Source organism: Lipotes vexillifer, unplaced genomic scaffold (genome assembly GCF_000442215.2).
Source record: "Lipotes vexillifer unplaced genomic scaffold, Lipotes_vexillifer_v1.1 scaffold68, whole genome shotgun sequence".
Lineage (NCBI taxonomy): Eukaryota > Metazoa > Chordata > Mammalia > Artiodactyla > Lipotidae > Lipotes > Lipotes vexillifer.
The window spans coordinates 1,357,874-1,376,171 of NW_006791676.1; the positions used below are offsets into that span (position 1 = coordinate 1,357,874).

General features: G+C 39.4%; 1 protein-coding gene across 2 annotated transcripts in view; it reads left to right on the forward strand.

Annotated features, from left to right (window-relative positions):
* DPP4 (dipeptidyl peptidase 4) overlaps nucleotides 1-18,298 on the forward strand; it is a 79,101-nt gene that overhangs the window by 44,531 nt on the left and 16,272 nt on the right. For both annotated transcript variants that reach the window (XM_007464495.1, XM_007464494.1), the window contains exons 11-22: nucleotides 1,223-1,358; nucleotides 3,418-3,462; nucleotides 5,530-5,637; nucleotides 5,900-5,967; nucleotides 6,921-6,974; nucleotides 7,354-7,475; nucleotides 9,171-9,218; nucleotides 9,464-9,562; nucleotides 11,727-11,796; nucleotides 14,284-14,478; nucleotides 16,866-16,920; nucleotides 17,549-17,648. In XM_007464495.1, coding sequence (XP_007464557.1) covers nucleotides 1,223-1,358; nucleotides 3,418-3,462; nucleotides 5,530-5,637; nucleotides 5,900-5,967; nucleotides 6,921-6,974; nucleotides 7,354-7,475; nucleotides 9,171-9,218; nucleotides 9,464-9,562; nucleotides 11,727-11,796; nucleotides 14,284-14,478; nucleotides 16,866-16,920; nucleotides 17,549-17,648 — 1,100 coding nt within the window. The remainder of the gene's footprint in view (nucleotides 1-1,222; nucleotides 1,359-3,417; nucleotides 3,463-5,529; nucleotides 5,638-5,899; nucleotides 5,968-6,920; nucleotides 6,975-7,353; nucleotides 7,476-9,170; nucleotides 9,219-9,463; nucleotides 9,563-11,726; nucleotides 11,797-14,283; nucleotides 14,479-16,865; nucleotides 16,921-17,548; nucleotides 17,649-18,298) is intronic.

Genomic DNA, 18,298 nt, shown 5'->3' on the forward strand with positions numbered 1-18,298 from the left:
ATTCTGAGGAAGGACAGAGCTACTTAGGTCACGCGGATGGGACAGGGCTTCCCCCTCTGTTCAGTGCTACATTCCACAGAATTTTCGTGAGCACCTGCTTTGTGCCAGGTAGTCTGCTAGGCCCTGGAGATACCCTGTGAACCAGACAGCTGTGGCCCAGCCTCAGAGAGTTTGCAGTCAAGCAAGGAGAGCCTTGACAAGAGGAGGGGTGGGCACAGCCCGTGAATGAAAGAGCAAAGGAGCATGTTAGGGTGAACGGATATGGCCATAGGGTCAGATGGGAAGGGGTGGAAAGAAAAATTTCCTTTGGAATTCTTCTGACCAAAGGGAGCAAGGTTTTTATCACACACTGGACAGGAATGATTTAAGAAGAGTCATACAAAACTCGCACGAGGGTGTGGGGAGCAAATAAAATAAAATAAATTATCCAGAGCAAATATTTAGGGAGGCTAGCAGAAAGGTAAATTAGGAATTCCATGCATCTCACTTATCTCTCAATATGGAGTTCCAAACACCGTTAAAGGTTTTTGTTGGAGGAGGCTGTACTGCTCGAGATATCTCTATTTATATAAATTTATGTTAAAATACCAAAAGTTTCCTTAATTTCTTCACACAGTTTATATTTTGACACTTGAGAAAAGATTTGTAGGATATAATTATTTGTAGGATATAATTATTTGGTTTTCAAACTTTGCAGAGATGTGAGTCCATTTTTTCCCCTTTGAAAATGAAGTTGAGAAAAGGGTCAACTGTAGTTTCTCCCTAGTAGGAAGAATGTTTTAGAGAAACGTATCAAATTACCAGAAATGAATAAAATCTCAACCTGGGTTCCCTGTAATGGTCCCTCCAGACAGCAGAAAAGAGATGGGAACATACCACCCTTGACACCCTGGCACCACCAAAGGCCAGTTGTGGACTTGCAAAGTCCTGAGCCATGGTGTGAGGCATGTATGTTACACCTCTGTGGGATGTTAGCTGTTGTTCTTCCTGTCAGATATATTTGCATTTCCATTCAAAATTAAGTTACACTTTAAGCTTTAAGAAAGGGTAAACTACTACGGTGTTAAATGGCTTCAACAACTATTTAAAATTGTATTCCTATTAAGATTGATTTCATTGAGCAGAATGTCTATTTGTACCAAGGTCTGGAAATAGTTATTTTCCTTATCCCCTCCCTCCCTTCCCTCCTTCCCTCCGTCCTTCCTTCCCTCCCTCCTTTCAGGGATTACTACTTGTGTGATGTGACATGGGTAACCGAAGAAAGGATTTCTTTGCAGTGGATCCGGAGGATTCAGAACTATTCAGTCATGGATATCTGTGACTACGACGAGTCCACCGGAAGATGGATTTGCTCAGTGGTAAAGTTGAATCGGGATGTTCTGATTCCAAAGCTACATGTGACCTGAAGGCTGTAGGAAAACAGGGAGAGTGTTATCAGGAAATACAGCTTGAATTTTTATCCTTTCTCTGTGTCTGACCCTGAGGCAGTGAGTAAGTCTTGACTGACTTTTAGATAATTTGATATTACCCGGTGGTACGTCTAGTTCATCTGCTCTCACTAGTCATACTGTTTTAGTTGTGGAGACTATCACTTGGGAAAAGGGTGATTGGAAAGCCAGAAAATAGAATTTGATGTCAAAATTCACAAAGTCCGAGAAAGCCAGGGGCCGCAAGGTCAAGGAAGCATGTTTCAGGAAATGGGGAGTGACTCGCAGAGTATATGTGAAGCAAAACAAATATCTAGAGGCCACAAATCTATTACCACACTGTGACTATCTTTCAGCAGTAAACAGCTTTAGAAAGTAAATAGATAACTTCCAGGCTGAGAGGCTGACAACATTAAGGCAAAAGCAAGTGTTAATCCAACCTTGAAGTGCTGGGGGCGTTTCCAGCCCAGAGACCTCAAGGTATAGGCTGTGGATCAAAATTAAAGCCCCATTGGGACCAACAGCCTCAGCATGGGTAGAGCCTGGGGGAGGCTTGCTGGCATATGTCAAGGATAGCTCTACAAGCCCTTTTCTGGTAATGGGCTCTGTGGCCACACACCTCTTCTCCCTGCTCCACCCTGGTTGGGCACAGGCAGATTCTTGCCTCAGAAATCCTTCCCTCCACCGCCTGCCCCTGTATCTCGATGCACTCATTCATTACTTGTATAGCAATCATCGAATACCTATTTTGTTCCAAGTTCTGTGCATAGCTCTGGAGGGAAAAAAAAAAAAAAAAAAATTAGGCAGCATGCCTGTCCCTAAAATGTTTATTTTCTAGTAGGGAAGACTGTTATGAAAATCAATAATAATAGTTACCATTTCTTGAACACTCACAGTAGCCAGACACTGTGGAGATAGGCTCAGTAAGGTCAAGGAGCTTGCTTAGGTCACAGTGGCAGCCAGAATCCAAACTAAAAAACCAAGCTCTTTGCTTCCTGCCAATTAAATCATCTCAATATCAGCATAATGTGCTCTAAAAGTGTATAAGCAAAGGCACAAAGGAAATGTAGGGCAAAAGAAGATAATCAACCTGCCTGGGGGGAGGCAGAAGGGGATGGGAGATGACCTGGAGGAGACCAGAGCAGCCTGGGGTAAGTTGTCGTATTCGGGGCAGCATGAAGGCATGTGGACCCTATGAGCAGAGGCTGTGCCAAGGCATCTGGGGTGAAGAGCTTGGGGCCTGCAGGGTCTGTGGGTACATAGGACTAGGGGTTGAGGCAGAGGCACAATGATGAGAACTGAGGTTTGAGATATATGCTAAGGCTCAGGCACCATTCTGAGGACTTTGACCTTACCTTGTAAGACACTCAGAGCTATTTCAAGGTTTTAAGTAGGAAAGAATTGTAATGAGATAGAACTATCTGTTGCCTGATGAGGTCAGCTGTGGGTTGAGCAGGGTGGAGGGCAGACTGGAAGGAGGGCAGAGCAGCAGCGTCTCCAACCGGGAGGTCAGGGCCACGGACCTGGGAAACACGACAGGACACAAACTAAGGCAATAATGCCGGAGAACAACAAGAGAAGTCAAAGAACGGGAAGACAGGGGCTGAGGGGGTTACTGTGAGAAGAGCAGGGGTCTGGAGTGATTCCAAGGTCTCTGGCTTGGGTGAATGGTGCCACTGACCCAGAGAAGAACGAAGGAGTAAGAACAAGCTGGTGGCGATAAGGGAAAGATACTTCCGTACTTGCTGAATTGAAAATGTGGGGGAGTTTGCAGGACGGCTTACGGGCTGCAGATACAGGGCAGAGTCTAGGCAAGAGAGGCAAACGTTCTAATGTAGCCATGTAAAAGGTATTATCGTCCATACAAATATGTGAATGGAGATAGCTTTCCTTTATTTTATTTCAAGTACAACCTTACTTACATTGCCAGAAATTGCAGCTAAAGAGTAGAATTCATAGCTCACTTCTCTCTGTATTTTTCCCTCCCTAGGGACAGCAGCACATTGAAACGAGTACCACTGGCTGGGTTGGAAGAGTAAGTTGTAAGATTTATGGGGTTTTCTGTCGTATGGATCAGATACTATACCAAACGAGGCCTCTCTGTTATTTGCTATTAATAGAGACAGCAGTTGACCTTTTTTCATGTAATATTTTAATGCCCCCTGTAGAGATGTCTTTTTATAGAGAATATACAACATGCTTGGTTGGAAAAAGTAAAAGGACAAGTGAAAATTCAAGAGACGAGCAGATAAAACAAAAGACATATTCTAGGCAAATTCTAGCTCCTGGAAAGTTAAAAAGCAACCGTTGCTGAAAGGCAGCCAAGATACCGGTTGCCTTCGTTGACCTCACGTTCGAAGTTAGGCGCTTCGGCGGCAGAAAACATGGTTTCCGCCCTCAGCCCCTGCACAAATGCAGGGGACAGGACTTCCCCCCGCAGGGACGCAGTGGCACTCACACGACACCCGCTATGCACCTCTCTCTGGAGGACTCGTACACACGTGGGTTCACACTTTACTATACCCTGGATGCAGAACTTTCTCCAAGGAATCACGTGACCCTCCGTGACTTCCCATGCCTCACGCTACACCTTGTGCAGACTTATACCAGCCACGTTGCTACAAGCCCGTGGAGTGAAGCAAACCGACGAAGGCACTGCAGCCATCATGGCACCTCGTGTGAAAGAGGAAGAATGAATCGCCCCTAATTTGTATGACCACTTCTATTAAGCCCCTTTAAGAGGGAAACAGAGTGACATAAAAAATGTAAGGATTTCTCGTCTCCCTGAACACAGAGGTGCAGCCCCCTGGTCCAGAAATGCGACCCCTTCCAGCTGGGCTCGGAGCCCCCTAGCATTCACACGTCCTTTTTGTTCAGGCATTGATTGGGCAGAGGGGAGAGGTTTGCCAACATGAAAAGTGGTTTCCTCCATGGCAAGAGACATGCTACACTTCCTCACGACTCTTTGAAAAAAATATGTTTTTTCCTCTCTGTATTTAACCAGACAGATGCCACTTTTCACACATTTCTACTAGGCACAACTCCATCCAGGGGAAACAGGGAAATGTATTAAAAAGATAAGGCTGTGAACACAGGTCTAGAGAGGGGAATGTGTTTCCGAGCTCTGTAATGAGAACACCAAGTGTACTGCACGCCTCGGCTTGCTCCATAAATGCATTCGTTTTGAATCACTAAATAGAAGAGGGAAGCATTTTTCTTCCCAAAATGGGAGCTGATGAGCGAGGAAACAGCGAGAGTGAAGTGAACCAACAGTTTTAAAAGACCATCTCCTACCTGCTCTCAAATGTAGTAAGGAAATCGAAGTCGTAAAGAGATATATTCCTTTCAGGCTGGGATAGATCCTCTTTTGCTTAAACGACATTATGTTCTGAGAACTATCTTTTATCGAACTGTAAAAAATGGAAATTTTGTTCTATATTTCCATACAACTATTTTTTTTTTGGGTAAATTGTTGATCCTATTTAGCAAAATGGAAAGGCTTATAATAGAGATGATAACTATATGAATGTTTCCGTATGAAATATACGACAGACATTCCTTATGGTATCTAGTCCAGAAATGATTAAAGAGTTTCTAAGTCTGACTTTCAAAAAAATTATGTATAAGAAACAGGGGGGAGGGGGAAATCCCTCAAATTACAAACCACCTCCAACTAGAAACAGTCAAAAATAATATTAGTCTGTTTCAAGAAAGCACATTGTGACATCGAGGAAATTGACTTCTTAGAACTGAAAGGCTAATGCTAATTTTCTCACACATATCAAGACACCATAGCGTTATCCTCCATAGACAGAAGATGCCTAAGGGTAACAATAACCACTGCTATGTGTTGAGTGTCCTGTGTAAGCCTCTTCACGTTTATTCTTTCATTTACTCCCCACCAAAAATTCCCTAGGAATTAGATCTTTTGTCTGCATTTTCTAGGAGGAGAATTTTCTGTTGAGACCCTCTGATTGCAATCGGCAAGTAAATGAAATATGGGTTTTGAGCATAGGTGTTGGGAGGACTTTCTGAAGCTAAAGTTGTACTGAGATGAGGCTAATGTGCTTTAACATGTTTCGTGTTTCCTATTATTCTCTAGTTTAGGCCTGCAGAACCTCATTTTACCTCTGACGGGAATAGCTTTTACAAGATCATCAGCAACGAAGAGGGCTACAAACACATTTGTCACTTCCAAACAGATAAGAGAGTGAGTATTTTTAAATAATTTATTTCGGGTTGATCTCCTTTTTTTGAAGCTAACTTGAAGTGGAAATCATTTGGTAAAGTCGATCACTATGTACCAATAATCAGACTAATTCAAATACCCCAGTGGTATCTGCAGTAAGGTAGGATGGGGAAAAAGAACCGAGATTATCCCAATTCCTGATGTAAATGATTTAATCCTCTCCTTAACTTTGATCAGAGAGAGAGTCTAATAAACTAATTTTTTTTTAAAAAAATCCCATCAGAATTGCACATTTATTACAAAAGGAGCCTGGGAGGTCATTGGGATAGAAGCTCTTACCAGTGATTACCTGTAAGTATTCTAATAATCAGTAGTATATCAATATATTTGTCATAATCATGCCATTCGTTGCCCAGAAATAAGGAAAAATCTTCTACAAATAAAGAGTAGTCTATTTGGAATGTGTTCAGGACTTTTTTCTTTTTAACATACGGAAACCTTAATGATTTTCACATATGCTCAGCAGACTTGATACCATGCCACCAAGCAGCTCTACCTCTTGCTCTTACCTGCTTTGCATTAGAAGAGCTGGAGCCTCTTTTTCTTAAACGTCTTGGAACACTGAACTAGCGTTCAGGGGCATTTTGTTAAATTTCAACTGATACTGGATTTTTGGAAGGCTTGGAGAGGCTATTGTATTTGTCCATGTCTCGGCCTTACTCTTTGGCGAATGGAAAGCTTTTCAGAGGCTGTGAGCTACCACGCATGAATTGATGGGATAGGGAGTGTTGTTTTTCATTAGAATCTTAGGCACTTTTTATAATTCTTTGTTGGTTTCACCACGGAGGAGTTTTGCCATTGCTCAAAGCAGTTTTTGAAGGTCCTGTTTAGAAGTGGCTCTGCCACTCTTAGGAGGATGGGGCTCCTGCTGCCGAGTGGTTTGTGTTATGAAACAGAAAATATGGAAAGCAGTGTAGATAAATGGGGTGTCAACTTTAGACTAGTTGTCCAGTCATACTATTCTGAAAGAAGAGTTTCTTTGAGTTTTTCCTTGTCACTCTAATTAAGGGAGTAATCCCCACATTCAGATATTTTAGTCTGTTAAAAAAAGAATCCCCTATTTAGAGATGATGGGGGACAAATGGTTTCTGAGGATGAGGGGGCAGGGAAGAATGATAAAGGAAGGGCAAGCACTAATGCACATGCACTTGTGTGAACGCTAGTGCTTGGTGTTGAGTTAAATGGAGTGTACTTGACTTTTTCTTAAAAACAGAATTAATATATTTCATTTGTTTTCTTCCCAGATACTACATTAGTAATGAACATAAAGGAATGCCAGGTGGAAGAAATCTTTATAAGTAAGAGTTTTATCGAGTTGTTGACTTGACCTTTTAGCTAATGAACAATTTCTGGCTCTTGCGTTTTTATTTTTTATTTTTATTTTTTGCCTAGTCCTAATATATTAAATTGGAACTACTATCCGATGCTTTTATTCCTCGATAAACCAACCCACACGTCAACAAAAGAGCATGACTTTATTAGATGCTTTGTGATATTTCCAGGCAACGGGAGGTTTGAGGTTATATGAATTAATTCATGCATTTTTTTCACATTTTAAAAGTTTCTGAGTATTGCTTTGGCATTCTGATATCTTTGAAACTAGAATACGGCATTATTCAATTCCTTCTTTCATTTTTCCTTTCATCAAGTACTTAACTTCCACCATTGGTTTTACAGAATCCAACTTAATTACCACACAAAAGTGACGTGCCTTACTTGTGAGCTGAATCCAGAAAGGTGTCAGTACTATTCTGTATCATTTAGTAAAGAGGCAAAGTACTATCAGCTGAGATGTTCTGGTAAGTATGAACGAAGGACAGGGAGCGAGGGCAGGGGGTACCCCCCAAATCCCTCTCGAGTAGCTCCCTGCCTCCCCTACCCTCTCTGGACAACCTTCTTACCACCCTCCTGGCTCAGTGTCTCCATCCCTGAAGGCTTCCCTTCAGTGCCCAGTTTCTGCCCTGCTCAGTTCTCTCCTATTTGAATCTGAGTTCTTGATATCCTATAAGTCCTATTCCCTTCACTCACGTATAAGTGGTGAGCTAACCATCTCTCCTTCCCCTTCTAACCAAGAGGCTCGCTTTAGACTGAAAGCACATCCCAGAGCTTATGTATGACAGAGGCACTTCATCCTTATACACATACATGTTGTGCATTTTTTAACACAAATTATAATTTTATGCACTTGCCCCTTGAAATGAGAAAAATGTATGTAGGTGGTGCCTGTGACTCAACCTGCTCACAGCTTCATCTTCTGTTGCTATTGTTATTATTGTTTTCTTTATTATAAGTGAAGAAATCTGGACAAGGAGAGACAATGTGATTTCACAGGTCACGCCGCTAATAAGAGGCCCAATGGGATTCAAACACAGGCCTCTTCTATTAACACTAAGCTAGATTACTTCTCAAAATGAGAGAAAAAGTCTGGATATTCTGAAAAAGAACTGTGAATCGCCAAAAAGAGTTCTCCAAACCATTTATCTGAACATTTTTCTTTACTGGCACGTTTTCTTTAATATCATATTTTCTTTGTAGTTCTTTACTATGGCTGTTTCCAGTCACCATTTCTTGGGCACCTGTTTTATATATACTAGGCACTGTGCTCAAGTTTTGTATTCATGATCTTGTTGATCCTTTAAAAAGAAAACTCTATAATGCAGATATTATTATCCTCATTTTACATGTGAGGAGATTGAAGCATAGATATGCTGTCTTACATCACAAAGCAGGAAAGCCAGGGATTCAAACCCAGGTCCCTATAATGCCTCCACTGTGGTTCTGATCAAATGTAAAAATTAATATCATGATCCAAATGTATCAAATTTAAATAGCTCACGAGATAGCTTTTTCTATACATTACCTTCCACTCTGCAACTACCACAGTTGGGATAAATAGTGAAGATCTGAGTGTGTGAGAAAAAACACTTTTCTCCTGCCAGGAAGGAATTGCTTATCCAAGTCAGGCACAGTGCAGATGTGCCGCCTGGTCCAGGACTCCGCAGTGGGGGCAGCAGCGGAGGGAAATCTGCCCTTTACGGGCCGGGGAACCTGGCTCTGGAGCTCCACCCTAAGGGGGCGGGGCCTGAGAGAGGTGGTACTCGCTGGACCTCCGTGTTAAGAGTTGGGAAGGACAGCGGCTCTCGTTGGGTCTGGATGGCTTAGTCCACAGATGAAGAAATTGGACTCAGGCATAGTAATGTGCGCAAGTCGCCCAGCAGGGTCAGAGGTGCATTTTCTGTTTCTGGTGCATTCTCCAGAGCCCTGTGCCTCTCCGGTAATACTTACACTCAAACTGCGTTCATTTTAAGGAAAAGGAAAATCAGCTAACACTTAGTAAGCTTCTTATCCACTGTGATATTCATTCTATCAAAGCTAAATGGTGTCAAAATTATATCAAAGTTAAATGGTAACAAACGCTATTTTTGAAAAGTATGTTATCATCTTTAAAAAAAACCAAAACTCTAAAATATATTTTCCCCCGATTATGTTAACAGGCCCTGGTCTGCCCCTCTATACTCTGCATAGCAACAGCAATGATAAAGGTACTTTCTCATATTTCACCCTCGTTTGCTTTTCAGGAAAGCGTGTGTGAATAGAAGCAACATGTACTTAGCACAATGGGATTTTCTTTGGCTTTAGAGTGTCTTAAAAATGACTTGAACACAAGGCTTATAACCTGAAGTACGAGTAGTCCCATCAGTGAATCGCCCACTTGTTTGTTATTGCTTTGCACAATCCGGATTCTTCACGTTGTAACAAATGACTGCTGTCTCAATTATTTGTTTAGAACCGAGAGTCCTGGAAGACAATGCAGCTTTGGATAAAATGCTGCAGGATGTCCAGATGCCCTCAAAAAAACTGGACTTCATTTATTTGCACAAAACAAGTAAGTTAAATTTCTGTTGGAACATAACTTTTCATGGAAACACCAGTAAAAATATAACTAAATATAAGTTTATCTGACAATATGTATTTTATTTTATACGTAAATCTAATGTAAGGTTATTTTTCCATGAAATGTTCTGTCACAAGAACCACGAGTTTTACTTTTCTTTTAATTAAAAAATACAGTACCATTCTATGTAACATATATTATTCTAAGAGGAAAATATTTGGGGAAAATGGATTATTGCTAGTTCAGTCTCATCCCATTAGTAACTCTATTCTACTATTAAGTATTAATTGTGTTTTTAACTTCATGATATCCTAATATATTTTACCTTTAACCCAAACAGATTTAAAATAACTTGTATTAAAAAAATAGGGTTGGCTATAAAATGTTGAAACTTCAGTCTCAGGACAGAAGTCTTGAATTTTTCCTAACCTCCTCCCCGTCATAGGCTCTGGCCTGGTGGCCTGATCATGGATTATGTTCAGGGACGACTAAGAACAAGGGGTTTCTTTGAGGAGGAAATCTTGTAATTTTGTTGTTGTCGTTTTTATTTGTTTGCTTGTCTTTTCTATTAAGGGGTAACAACTCATAGGGGAGGGGGAATCCATCAAGATTGATTTATTTTAGATTCTTTTTAAAATATAGGATAATAACGGAAGAAACTCAGGTCATCCAATTTTAAATGGCAGGAAAAGCACGGAGAGTAGAGGGTACTTTTGAAGAAGAGCTTAGAGCAGTGCTACTGAAACTGCAGGTGCTTATGGATCACCTGGGACCTTATTAACATGCATATTTGGTGCCAGCAAGTCAGGGTAGGCCCAGGATTCTAAGTTTGTAATAAGCTCCTATGTGATGCCAATGCTGCTGGACCTGAATCTGGCTTGACTGGCAAGGGCTTAGAGTTCTGGAGAGAGTCCTGGAGAGCTATCTGGACCGTCTGGTACAGAAGGTGTTGAACATGAAGATGTGACATATTAAATATTAGGATGTGACACCCCCCGCCAAAGGAGAGACGGTGCATCTTCCAAAAGATAGGAAGTAAAACACTTCCAATCAACTAGTGCTGATTCAAACAGAGGGGAGATCAAGTGTTGACATTGGCATATTCATTAAAAACATCGTTATCAACTGATAGTTTGACATTCTACTCAAATATAATAAAGATTAAAACTTTTGTTCTCGTAAGCACATTTAATCAGAAAGCATAAAATAACCAGCAAAATACAAATTGAAGAAAAATCTATCTATATAAAGATTTTACTCTTAAACTTTTAATTTTTCCTCAACTAAAATAATTATAATAAGCAAAAAACAAAAGAAAGATAAACATAAGGAAGAACTGCTCTAGAGATAAGGATTTTTTTCCATACAGGTTAAATCTATTGAAGCTGGAAATAATCTTATTAAAATATGAAACAGCTCTCTCTCTCTCTCTTTCTCTCCTTCTCTTTAAAAAAAAAAAAAAAAGATTAGTCTAACTAATTAGTCTGAATTTGGGAGCAAAAGTAACCAATTTATTATTTAGGAACAAATTTTATTAAACTGATGTTAAAGTTAAATCAAGCACAGAGAATTAAACAGACCTGCACAAGATCGTACAGAACAGTTTGCCCCACATAAACCTGATTTCATTCTGTGAAACACAGAGCTGAAAATGGGAACTCAGCTTTACGGTCTGGGATGGCAATAAGAATTACAAAAATGTTATTAAATCAGAATTTTAAGATAGAGTTAAGGCCAACTAAAAATCCTAAACATCTACAAAGAAATTCAAGAAGAGGAAAACATTTTGGAGGAAAACTTAAAACATAAGCCATAAACAAACTAGATGAGTAGATCAGATGCCAAAGAACAGAATCATAAAAAGAAAACATCAGCAATTCTAAGATGCTCTTTTATTTTACAAGGCACCAATGTATTTAATAGATCCATTAGAAACAACTTTATTGTTTTAACCTTAAGCTAGTATTTTAACCTGAAAGAGAATATTTTTATATCTGAAAAACATGCTGAATCAAATCGGTTCATTTTCTTTTTCTATTCTAATTTAACAAACTGCTAAACTCTACATGTTATTTATTACTGACAAAGATAAGGAACCGAAATCATGTGCTAATAAGTGTTCTTAATTCACTAATTAACCTTTCTGTTTGTTTAGAATTCTGGTATCAGATGATCTTGCCTCCTCATTTTGATAAATCCAAGAAATATCCTCTGCTAATAGATGTGTAAGTATTCAAGATAAGGGAATAATTTAGAAGTTAACCATTGTACATCTTTTGCCTGGTGCAGCTTACTGAAAAATAGAGCCAAATGCATCCTTTCTCTCTTCCTGAATCATTGTAGAGCAGTTTTAATATTTCTTCTTCCATTCTTCAATTGCAAATCCAAACCTGTGTTTTCTACCATCTTTCTAATGGAGAAGGTAGACACTCTTCTATCATAACGGCATATGGAGTTTGTTTTGATTTTTTCCCCCCTGAACTCCAAGGGAATTCTAAAGAGATTCTCAAGTCCCCATGTTCATCCTTACCTCATGGACATTTTAACAAGCAAAATCTCCAAATTTGCCCAAACATCTCCCATTGGTAGCCTTTAATTCATTCCAATGTCAGGTTTCTCTTTCTTTAGTCCCTGAAATATGCCTGGTATTTTTCATTCCCTTTTTTGGTGAAGAGAAGATGTGATACAGGAAAGTGTTCATTATAATTCAAACTTCTCCAAGTCCTAGAGAAAGTTCTGAAATCACAAGTCTTTGAGCAGTAAATAAGAACTCATGCGAGGTCTAAATATGGCATCTTTGTAAAATATTTTTGATAATTACTAGGAATATATTTTACTTCAATATTTCCAAAATTGCCCTGACCTCACACGTAATGCCACAATGCCACTCTTCCTGTCCCAACTTGCCTCATTTCCTTTATTCAAAATGAAACAAACCAATAAAAGTTCTGGGTGCCTGCTGCATGCCAGGTAATTTGCCTTATTTTGTCCACACAGCAAGCCGATGTGGTAAGTTCTGTTGGGCCCATTATACAGAAAGGAAAACTGAAAACTCAGGGATACTTTCCTGTTGCTACTAGCAAAAAAAAAAAAAAAAAAAAAAAGGGATACAGATATTAGCATCACACACCGCCTTGTTCTGCTGCGTTTACAGTTCCATGTAAACCAAACATAAAAGCTCAAAGAAAGAGAAAGGGGTATTTTAAACTTCCAGATATGCTATTTGATTCTCATTACACCTAATTTAGTCAAATATTGACTATAGCAGCACTCACTTGCTTTGGGCCTTAGCCCCAATACTAAACAACAAGGATCCTTTACCTTTAAAAAAGAGTGATATTTTGACACAAGCGTTTGTTAAAAAAAAAAAAAAAAGTGTTATTTTTATATTCTTGGACTCCCCAGTAAGTAATGACTAGATCTCCTCTTCATTAGGAAAGTTAAAAAAATATGGTAAATTTGGTGCCCATTCTTTTCAGTGACTTTCCTCTTCATTTTCATATAAGTCTAAATCTTTGTTTTCTATTTCTAAAAATGACGTTGTTTAATGTTACAGGGCTAGGTAACTTGATACATAGTTAATATTAAGGGAAGCTATTACTCTACCAAATATAAGACCATTGAAAGGACCAAGGCATTTCACATGTTAAAAAATGTTTACTTGCCCAAGAAATTCAAGAATGCCTTCTTCTTTTTAAAGTTAGAATGTTGCAAAATCTAGTGTAAAATTAAAGTCATATAACATTTTGTTTAAAACTAAAGTTCTTTTGACTGCCCTCCCTAAGGAAAGGGAGGAAAATGTTAGCAAAGTGGTCCAAGCAGGACTTGTCCAGTCCTGTGGAGGGAAGAGTGAGCAGATGAATAGGAGAGACAGGCTGGGGAGGGAAGACTTATCGGAGAAGATCTGGGTCCAGGAGTCCTGTAGATGGTGCAAAGAAGACGTATTTACCTGAGATCCAATGAGCTGTAGGGAGTGTCTCTTGAGTAACAAATGAAAATGAGAGAGCTTGATGGAGATTGTACACACAGCTATGTATGGATAAGTTATAGCCTATATGAAGAATGCATCTATGAGGGAGTTAAACTTCTTAATGAATAGAATGCCAAACAGTATACCCATCTTCCAATATAGTCTCTTTCTTTCTCCTCTGAAGTTTTAAGGAATGGTGTTCATTCATACTTTGGCCCATTCACAGTGCCTTGTGGAGCCTTAGTGAGCAGCACCGTGCTGGGCACTGAGGCACATGCGGTGCATATCCCACAGCAGTCAAAGTCCTTAAGGAAGTTCCAACCAAGGAAACTTGTAGTCTAGGAATGTTTGTAAGCTCAGTCAGAAAGATATATTCAAAACTGTATTTATTGTCATCCTCATTGTTTTCTCATAACACAACTCCCCTATCCCAATTATTAGAATATTTACTTCTTTGATCTCCAAGATATATACGACTTAGAAACTGTTGGCCTGTGAAGTCTGTGTTTGATAACAGTTTTCAAAGATAAAACTGATGGGCCTCTTTGGAGGAAACACACAGCCATTATAGTCATGTTGCCAAGTTTTAGAGGACCCATTGTGGACACCCCCGGTGGCTGGCACGATTTCAGGCTCATGAACAGGAAGACGTACACTTCCTGTCCACAGGGGATAGAAATGCAAGCACTCCTCATTTGATTCAGGAAAACCACAAAGGCTAACAGTTTGGGATTTTTCACAGATATGCAGGCCCCTGTAGTCAAAAAGCAGATGCTGTCTTCAGACTCAACTGGGCTACTTACCTTGCAAGCACAGAAAACATTATAGTAGCTAGCTTTGATGGCAGAGGAAGTGGTTACCAAGGAGATAAGATCATGCACGCAGTCAACAGAAGACTGGGAACATTTGAAGTTGAAGATCAAATTGAAGCAACCAGGTGAGTGACTAGGAGATGAATTCAAACGGCATTTGATTTCTTTCTCCCTCCATTTATATTTTAAAGTTGTGAAGTGTAAAGAATTTAAAGTGTCCTGGGATGAATCTTTCATTCTTGGGCTGGATTTTTAGTGAAGATATTATGTTTAGACTTAGAAAGAGAGTTGACCTATGTGCTACCACCTTCTAGGAACTGGGACTCAGAATTCATCAAACACATGGACAAACTGAGGGATAAATGTACCCCTGAGTAAACATCTAACCAAACAAGCAAGCCAACCCTGTAGTCAAGGACAAGTAGTGGAGTTCGGTGTACATTTACCTTGGAGGAGGGTGACAGCTATGAAGTCCTAGGAGTGGCTCCTACATTCTGCTGAGTGAGGGTTACTCCCTCAATTTGGGAAAATTGTGGAACACAACCGTTGTCACTCACAATTATAAGGGCTTCGTTAAGGATGAATGACATCAGTTATGAGACTGTAAATAGATGTGATATGGCTTAAGAAAGAATTTAGTCATGAATGATGGTTACCCTGGAATGCACATGTAACATGCAGTGTTTTACCTGCATTCTCATTGAAGCTGCACAGCAACCCTGAGAGGTGGGTGTTCATACCTTACACTTCAGGTAAAGAAATGGAGGCTCTTAGGTTAGGTAATTTGCCAAGACTGGTCAGGATTTGAAACTAGGTCTCCCTCCAACTTACATTCAATTGCATTCAACTGGTAAATGGGAAATGTAGTCTTTGAGTTTCTATAACCAACTGCATAGATGTCTGGAAAGCAAAGTAAGTTAGTGATTTTAAATAATGTTGTGAAACCATAAACTAGGAAATGGAGAAAAATTGTGAATGATTAAATGGATGGAGGAAAATGCCTTTAAAAAGAGGAACAACCCAAGAGAAGAGAAGATGACAATTTATTAAGTATCGCTAAGTCTGTTACATCAAAGTTAATGATTAGCTATTATCCTTGAAAGTAAACAACAAAAAAAAATGTTAGATAAGAGAGAGGATAAATTGGTTCAGGAGTGAGGCTTTGATATTTTACAAACACATTTTTATTTATCCAGATTGGTCCTCTGTGAGAGAGGGCATGATTTCCAGGTCTTCTCAAGTCTAAAATGATAGAATTGTGTTATCCACAATCTACAGCTCCATTTAAAAAGTAATGAGTAGCTGCTTTTCAGCAACTAAAAGGAACTATACACAACAACACAGATGAATCTCGCAGACTGTTGAGTGAAAGAAGCCAGGAACAAAAGTGTATATCCTGCACGACCCAATTTATATCGGTACAAATTCAGGTGAAATTTCTATGGAATCCAATAAAAGGAAGACATTTCTTTTTTTCTTTTTTCAAAGAGAGAAATGACACAGAGGCTTCTGGGTGATAGTAATGCCCTATATTTTGGTTCAAGGTATGCTCACTCTGTAAAGGTTTACCAGATTGTACAGGCATGATTTGGTGCACATTTCTGTACATATGTGTTCTAAGTTTAAAAAGTTTGCGTGGAGAGGATAATGAGTTGAAAACTATCTACATTGAATTTTTCCTAATATTGTTTAACTCAGGGCAGTCTAAGACATATATCATCAATTGAAAACAAAGCTTTTTAAAGTCACATATAAGTCAATGCAAGGGTCCCCTTCCTCCCTTGACACTACAAAGTTAAGGGCCCCATTTGCTAGATTTTTTTTTAAAGTAAACAAATTGCCTTTTGATGTAAGGCTAAGATTAAGAAATAGACGCAAAGAACCTTTTTCTCCTTTCTTTACCTGGATTCCAATCCTGAAGACAATTTAGTGACAAAAAGACTTCTTAATCCATCAAGGAAAATTTGCTTCTTATTTAATAGTGCTGAGCTAACTAATCAACACCCATCATAAGAAGGGATGTATTTAGAGAATGGTGTTTAAGTTCTCAGGTAGGGGGCCCAGAGACATTTCTAAGCCCTACCCAGATGTTCTACACACCTCTATACTTCTCCGTTGCAGGGACAGCCTCTCTCAAACTGTAAAACATCTGTAGAGATTTAAATTCAATTATGTAAAGAAAAGTGCATCTGGGCTGCAAATTTTTATATAAAGCTGTGAAAAAAACAGCCAGGATTTGTTTTCTGTGAAACACACACACACACACACACACACACACACACACACACATTTTTTATGGACTCCAACACAAGTAAACCTTGTTCATCTGGCTCAAGTTAAAAATGATAGACATCGATCTCAGGTGTTTATTTGATTGCTGGCAGCAATTAATCTTTGTTTCTAATAGAATGAAATAGAGAACAAATGGCAGGGTTTCTCACATTTGTGCAGTTATCTGAGTTTTCTATACACAGTGTGATACTAATTCGTGGACTTGTTCCATGTATTTTAGACAATTTTCAAAAATGGGATTTGTGGATGACAAACGGATTGCAATTTGGGGCTGGGTGAGTAGTTTGGCTGATGAATCTGTACACCTTCCTTAGTGAATATAACCCAGAGCAGGACAATTTACTTTTGTTTGTACATATTTGGAGGTGAAAATCATGTCAATCATTTCAATCTAAGAAGGTCCAATGTCTTAGATTTCTGGGCGATGAGTCCCCCCAGGCTTACACTTTTGTTTATTACAATGGGATAGGGAGGTGAGGAAGGGAGAAAAAGAGGAAAGGAGAGAAAGGGGGATAAAGGGAAAGAAGGATAGAAGGAGAGAGGGAAGGAGGAAGACTTTTCTTAAAGGGTCCAAGTCAGTAAAGATTTAGTGTTTATTGCTTTTTTGGTTTTGGGAGGTTTTTTTTGGTTTTGGTTTTGGTTTGTTTTCTGTCTTCAATTAGTACTACCCAGCAAATTTTCAATACTTTCCCCTTTACACCTACCAAGAAGAGGGACCAGGGCTCTGAAAGTGTAGTCTTTAGATACTACCCAACTAAGGCCAATTTAAACCTTCTCTACCATGCTTTCTATCTCAAAAGAGGCACAGTATATAAAAATGTGAGAAATGTGGAAACTGCGACTTGCTTACCATATGTCCTCAATTCCTTTACCTCCATAAAAATAACTGTTTCCATTTCTTAGTCATATGGAGGGTATGTAACCTCAATGGTCCTGGGAGCAGGAAGTGGCGTGTTCAAGTGTGGAATAGCCGTGGCGCCCGTGTCAAAGTGGGAGTACTATGGTAAGTGATCACTCCCAGGTACAGAGTTACTGAGTGTGAACCTTCACATCCCAATGACAAAACCATTCCTTTTTGAGTTTCAGTGTTTCTACAGTAAATAAACTGATTCATCCTAGAAGTAGTTTATGGATACCCGTAATGAAACAGTCTCACTTATTCTGCCATTGTGAAATGTTAGATGGTAGTAAATGCTATCTACACGTTTAGTTACCAACCAATTCTGTTTTCTAAATGTCTTAGCAACAAATTCAGTTTTCCACATTTTAAAACATCCCCAATGCTACAATTCTTTAGATAAACCCTTCCTTCTTTTTATTCTAACTTGAGTTTGAAGCTTCACATATTAGAACGATAAGAGAAGTATGTATCTCTTTCCCTTCAGGTCAAAGTCGAATATAAGTAGGACTTTGGGTGGAAAGTCCCCTTCAGGTAAAAGTCGAATATAAGTAGGACTTTGGGTGGAAAGAAGAGACTAGGGCAGGGGAATTCCTGGGGGCTTTGTTTGCACTGTCTCTGAGTAGGTGAAAGCCACTCTAGAATATCCTGTTCACTGCTGAGAAAGTATTGTTCTATCATACACATGTAAGGTATAATTCCCAAGTGGGAGCGGGTAAGCAGTGAAACACCAGGTAGGGGGGAAGAGCCAGAGG